The 6,523-nt window shown below is 36.3% G+C and overlaps 1 protein-coding gene across 1 annotated transcript; it reads left to right on the top strand.

The window, feature by feature from the left end:
* Positions 1–981: 981 nt before the first annotated feature.
* LOC7465329 (beta-amylase 1, chloroplastic) lies at positions 982–6,142 on the top strand. The gene is made up of 4 exons (XM_024598206.2): positions 982–1,689; positions 4,385–4,595; positions 4,697–4,813; positions 4,924–6,142. Exons 1-4 carry the CDS (start codon positions 1,145–1,147, stop codon positions 5,809–5,811), a joined length of 1,761 nt encoding a protein of 586 aa, XP_024453974.1. The 5' UTR covers positions 982–1,144; the 3' UTR covers positions 5,812–6,142.
* Positions 6,143–6,523: the final 381 nt, after the last annotated feature.

Genomic DNA, 6,523 nt, shown 5'->3' with positions numbered 1-6,523 from the left:
TACATAATACATTTAGAAAGTTAAAAGATAAGTTAATTGAGATACGAGAATAAATAACTTGTAATACGTAGAAATTATGAATATAGGAGTTATTATTTAAAATAGAAGATTCAATTGCATGGAACATATTGATACAAGCGGGATATAGGGGTGAGAAAAAAACTGAAAAACTATTGAAAAAACAATAATTGAAAAAATCAAACCGTGAAAAAAACCTGATTAAACTGATTAAAATTTTGAAAAAATTGACCGGTTCGATTTTGGTTTTATAAGCCAGAAACTGAAAAAACCGAACAGAACCCAAACCGGAAAAAAACAAGCCAAACCGGTTTGAACCGGGTTTTCTTCAAAAAAAAGCGAACCGAAATCAGAAAAAAACAAACCAAACCGGTTCGAACCGGGTTTTCTTCTAAAAAAGCGAACCGAACCGGAACCGGTCGATTTAAACCGGTTTTGGTTTTTTTTTAAATTTCAGTTTAGTTATTTATTTTTAATAAAAACCAAACCGAACTGAAAATAATCATCCCTGAGCAGAAGTTAATGAAATTGCCAATAAATAATGACGTCATGTTATGTAAAACATTGGTTAAATTTTATATGAAATCACGGGTTGTTATAGAAATTGTAGTTTACTCTAGTCATTATCGGTTTAATTGTGTTTGTTTTATAGAGATTTTTTTTTACAATACTAATTGTGTTATAATTAGAATTTCATTGTGTCCGTGATGTTTTTTTTTTTTTTCTTTCTCCCCTCTTCTTATAATTTATGCCAACTCATTTAATATATATATTTTAAATATTGCATTTATTATAGGCGATAATTTTAAATGTTGTGTTTTTCGACTGCAACATGAACTTATTTCGTCATTTTTTTTTCCTATCTGTTCTATTTTGCCATTTTCTTTTAAATGGGGTTAATATGCAAAAATACCAGGCAATCTCAGCCATCGAAATCACTGGACCCTTTTCATTTCTACAACGCGAGAGAGGCTATCACTCCTAACCAAGCTCAACGAACTCTCTCTCGCTCACAAAAAAAAAAACTTCCAACAAATCTTTTTTTATTTTTTATTTTTTATCTTTTCTGTTTTCACTTATTTCTTTTCAAATGAAACCCGACCAGTAATCACTGAAAATTCGATCAATGGCGATCGCATCTCCATCGACAACAATCTTTTCTGCTTCCTTCTGTTGCAAACGAGCTGAGTCTCCTCACCCAACTCTCTTCCCTTCTATCTTGTCCACTCAACGGGCTCACCGCCTTCCAACTCGCCGATTCGCGATCAACTCCCGACTCAACTCCTCAAAATTCTGCGGCTTCCTCTCTCCTGACAATGGAGGAAGCGAAGATTTGGAGCAGTACGAGCTTCAACACGGATTCACTGGCCCGATGGAGCGGCGGAAGAAGGGATCGCCAGTGTACGTGATGCTGCCGGCGGATTCGGTGGCGAAGGATGGAAAAGTGAGGAGGATTAAGGTCTTGACGGCGTCTTTGAGGGCGTTGGTGACTGCTGGAGTGGAAGGTGTGGTTATGGAGGTTTGGTGGGGGGTAGTGGAGAGGGAGAAGCCTATGGTTTATAATTGGGGAGGATATTCGGATCTTGTGGCGTTAGCCAGACGGTGTGGGTTGAAGGTTAGAGCTGTCTTGGCTTTCCATCAACATGGCATTGGACCTGGAGACCCTTTATGGTGAGAACTTATGATTTTAGATCAATTGTTTTAATTTCTTGTTTTGTTAGTTAATCGTGTGGTGTTTCTTTTAGTTTTAATACTGGGGGTTATGCAAATTGGTAGTGATTTTGGGAATTCGAGTTTGTTGTGGGGGGCTTTGATTTAATGTGTGGAGATTGGAGGGGTTTCTTATTGTTAATTGAAAGTTGTAATCGTTTTATGATTATTACGTCAAATCTTCTGTTCTATTGGCCTTCTCTTTGTTATTGTATACATCCTATCTTCAGTGAATACTTTTGTCGTTGTTAATGTCTTCATTGCAATTCTATCAATTCACTTTATGAAATAAATGTAGGTGGCTGTGGGAATACTGAATATGTGGGAGTTTTTTAGTGCATGTCTCAAGAATGTGATAATGCTTGATTGTACTGTGTTACTGCTTGCCCAAGGTCAGTGGAATTCGTTTATAATAAGGGCTGTTGAATCTCGCAAAGCTGTAGAAAAATGTAGAGCCTAAGGTGTGATGAATCAGATGAATGAGTGAATTTTTCTCTCAAGAACTCGGTTGAAGATTTCTTCGGTTGTCACATACTTTGGGGGAAGGCTTTGGGTGCATTTTCATCCCTTCTCTCTCTTGACATGACTAGGTGATTGGAACTCCTTAGGCTGATATTTAGAAACATATTTGAAATCATGTTTTTTAAAAAAGTTTAAAAATTTTATGGTTAATTTTTTTTTATGTTTTTGAATTGTTTTGATTTGTTGATGTTAAAAATAATTTTTTTTTTTAAATATTATTTTGATGCATTTTCGAGCAAAATATACTTTAAAAAACAACCGCTACCACACTTCCAAACACACACGTATTAGATTCCAGCAAAGGTGTAAAAGAATAATTGAGTTCAAAATGTAGAGCTTAACCATGTGAATTTGAGCAATTTTTCCCTTAGAGAACTCAATTGAAGATTTCTTCAATTTGTCATACATTTCAAGGAGTAGGTTTTGGCTGCAATTTTTGCCCCTTTCCCTTCTAGCATGTTTAGGATAGCGTTTGATTACTGTCTGAGATAAAAAAGACGAAGACAGTAGGGACATAGTTGACAATATAGAATAAATAGTGATAAAATTATACAAGACAAAGCGAATATCTTTGTATGGTTGATGGTGAACAAGATATAATAAATATAAAGAAGTTTATTTTACCCTCAACATGTATTACCGTCAAACTTATATATTTTAAAAAATAATTAGATTTTTTTCTTAGTTTATATTGAGTGTTGAAATTAATAACAACACAATAACTTTAGTTATAAAACCCAAACCGGCCTGGTTGGTCGACCCAAGACCTGGAGCATGGACTAGTCTAGGTTTTAAAAAATAGAGGATGAATAGACCCGATTTAACCCGATAAAAACCCAGGTCAAACTGTGATCTGATCGACCTAGGATAAAACCTAGTCAAAACCAGTAACTTTTATTTTGATTTTTTTGGGTCAAAACGACGTTGTTTTGATCTTTTTTAAAAGAAATTTTTTTGGGTCAACCCAAGTTTACCCTTTCGACCTGTGACCCGGACCTTGCCCCAGGTTGGGTTTTAAAACTATAATCATAATCATTTTTATCATTATATGTCCTAATTAAATAATTTTGGAATTAAATTTTTTTTATAATGATGTTTTAGGGAAAAAATATAATAAATATCATATGCGAAGACATGTTCCCTATGCATCTCTTATTTTGAAAATACAGAAATTCACCCCAAAATTGTCCTGAAGAAAGATTTATTTTCATGTCTGTCATTTTAATCAAACATGATTTTATCTCACTGTCTTCATTTTTTTTTAATCTCGGGATAGTAACCAAACGTTATCTAGATGACTGCATCTCCTAAGTTGATGGTTTCTGTGTGCAAGACCTAAGAAAGTATATTCACTTCCAGTAGTTTTATCCATTGAGTTTTATGTTCTGTGTATATAATGAATGGATGGAACAGTGTGTTATTTGTCTAGGATCTTCATTCTGATGGAGTACCAATCCAAATAAAATTAAAACAGCCTCTAGAAAGTTTTGGAAGACATTATCAGGAAAAGTAAAAGTATGCATGTAGTGTGGTCAAGGTTCCGCGAATCAAGCACAATGCAGTAGCTTTTACACATTCGATGAATGCTGATGATACAAATGGTTTTATTCTTTGGATAGTACGATAAGTTTTACAACATTGATGGTCTGAACCATCTAACCATGTTGATCTTTGGCTTATACAATCCCCTCCTAATTTTTTTTTATGTCTTGAGTAACCTCTTAGTCATAGATCATTGACCAGATTGCGTGTTGCTTTCTTGGCAAATTTGAAGTATTTGTTGCTACCAACCTACCTTGAACCTAAAGTGTTTAGTTCATGGTCTGGTGTGGTGAGGGCAACCTTTTGGCTCCTCTATTCTTCTTTCTTTTTTGGGCTTCTGGTAGTATTTGAATTTAGTGAGTCATATTATGCATATGTTGGATGCATTTAATTTTGGCACCATAAGTTGTCTTACAGACATTTTTCAAAATTATTGGCTCTTACACTGTGTTTCAGGGTGATAGTCTGGTCTGAAAGAAAAATTCTTTTGACAAATTTGATTTGATAATTTTCCCTCAAGCTTGTTGTTTAGCTTTCCTTCTTGTTTGTCTATATGCTAGTGGCTCTCAACAATTTGTTTTATGTGTTGAAGGATTTCTCTTCCTCAATGGGTGCTTGAAGAGATGGATAAAGATCCAGATATAGCGTATTCTGATCGATTCGGTAGAAGAAACATGGAATATATTTCTCTTGGATGTGACATGTTTCCTGTGCTGAAGGGACGATCACCACTCCAAGCTTATTCAGATTTTATGATGAACTTCAGAGATACTTTTAGACCTTTACTTGGTTCTGTCATTACGGTGAGATGATACTGTTTACAGTGCAGTAAATCACTGCTTCAATCATTGACAACAGATTCTTTGATGTTGTAAGTTAGTTTTCCTGATAGGTCATTTTGTAGGGGGTCCAAGTCGGCATGGGTCCTGCAGGTGAATTAAGGTACCCTTCATGCCCATCACAGGAGCTCGCATGGGCTTGGCGTTCACGTGAACTTGGAGAGTTCCAATGCTACGATAAGGTACAGCAACAAGTGCAATTTACTTAAAAGCATCTAAATCTTTCATGCTTCATAATGGGTTGCTCCAACCCATTTGCAATCCTTGACCGTCTTGATTTGACTGTTTGCAGTATATGTTAGCATGTCTGAATGCCTGTGCTCATGATGTTGGAATGCGTGAATGGGGATATGGAGGCCCGATTGTTGCTGGTAATTTGATGCATGGCCCTGACAATACTGATTTTTTCAAAAGTAACGGCGGATCTTGGAATACCCCATATGGGGAGTTTTTTCTTCAATGGTATTCTGGGATGCTGCTGCTTCACGGGGAAAGGATATGTAGGGAAGCCAAGACCATCTTTCAAGGCACTGAAGTTGATACTTCAGCCAAACTTGCCGGGATCCACTGGCATTATGGCACACAATCTCATCCATCTGAGTTGACGGCTGGCTACTACAATACTTCAAGAAGAGATGGGTACTTGCCGATTGCTCGCATGTTCGGCAGATACGGTTTCGGTTTATGCTGCTCCGTCTTTGGGATGAGAGACGTGGAAGAAAAACAGACAAACCCAGTTAGCAGTCCAGAGGATTTTCTTAAACAGCTTTTATTGGCAGCCAGGGTCTGTCAAATACCAGTGGAAGGTGAAAATTCTGCCACCTTTTTGGAAGAAGAATCGTATGAACAGGTGCTAAAGATGTCAAAATTCTTTTCATATGGTCCTGGAAACCCCTCATTTTCTTTCAACTTTATGAGGATGGACAGATACCTCTTTGAACAACATAACTGGGCTCGTTTCACTCGTTTCGTAAGGCAAATGTCAGGGGCCAATATTTTTCGAGCCAGATTAGATTTTGGAGGCGATGGACACCCAACTTCAATGTCAGATGCTGTAAAAGCTAAGAGTTGCATATACATATTGTTGAGGAAGAAAGATCAAACCCATATCCAAACCAGCAAGGCAAATCTTACACTTCGACCGCCATCACTCGGTCTATGTTCCTATAGCAGTACATAACGTGGTGGTCTCTGATAGATTGTCGCCAAATGTGCAGTGATGCCTCACTTTCAATCATTTTTTCCCCTTAACCATGCAGGGTTCTTATGGACCAGATTAATTGTCTGTGTACATCTTGCCTCCCTAATATTTTTGAAGTGGCTGGCGTCTCATCAATTTGTACTTGAAAACATTTCTTATGCTTGTAATGATACATAGTACAGATCTGTTCTCTCTGCATGGTGAACCAACCCCTGTCGGCATGTCTAAAATTAAATGGTTGTTGTGAGAGCATGTCGATGGTGCTTTATTATTATTACTATTATAATTATTTATTTTATTTTGAGGCCAATTACTTGGGTTACAGTAACACTAACACAGCTGTGGCCTTGTGGTTGTTGCGTAGCTATTCTCTAATTCCCAATTCCCCTCGAGTCTAAAATTCTCATCTCCAATTCCAAATCTAATCTGCTCTATGACATTACAATTGTAATTAAAGACAAAACCTAAAATATGTGAGAGAATCACACACACACACTGGATTGTAATATTGTTGTTTTTTAGGAGTAAAAAAATATTTTTTCTTGTTCACTTGTTATCTGAGAATTGTTTAGAAATGTCTTTATCTTTTCATTATGCTCTTACACAGAAAAATGATTTTACTACTCTTAAAAAATTATTTAAATCTAGTGAAGGGTCTTTTTGGACATTTTACTTTTTTTAATATACAATA

The sequence above is a fragment of the Populus trichocarpa genome, chromosome 3 (assembly GCF_000002775.5).
Source record: "Populus trichocarpa isolate Nisqually-1 chromosome 3, P.trichocarpa_v4.1, whole genome shotgun sequence".
NCBI classification, from domain to species: Eukaryota; Viridiplantae; Streptophyta; class Magnoliopsida; order Malpighiales; family Salicaceae; genus Populus; species Populus trichocarpa.
Note: the sequence above shows the minus strand (reverse complement) of the source record. Positions and strands in the feature narration are given on the sequence as shown.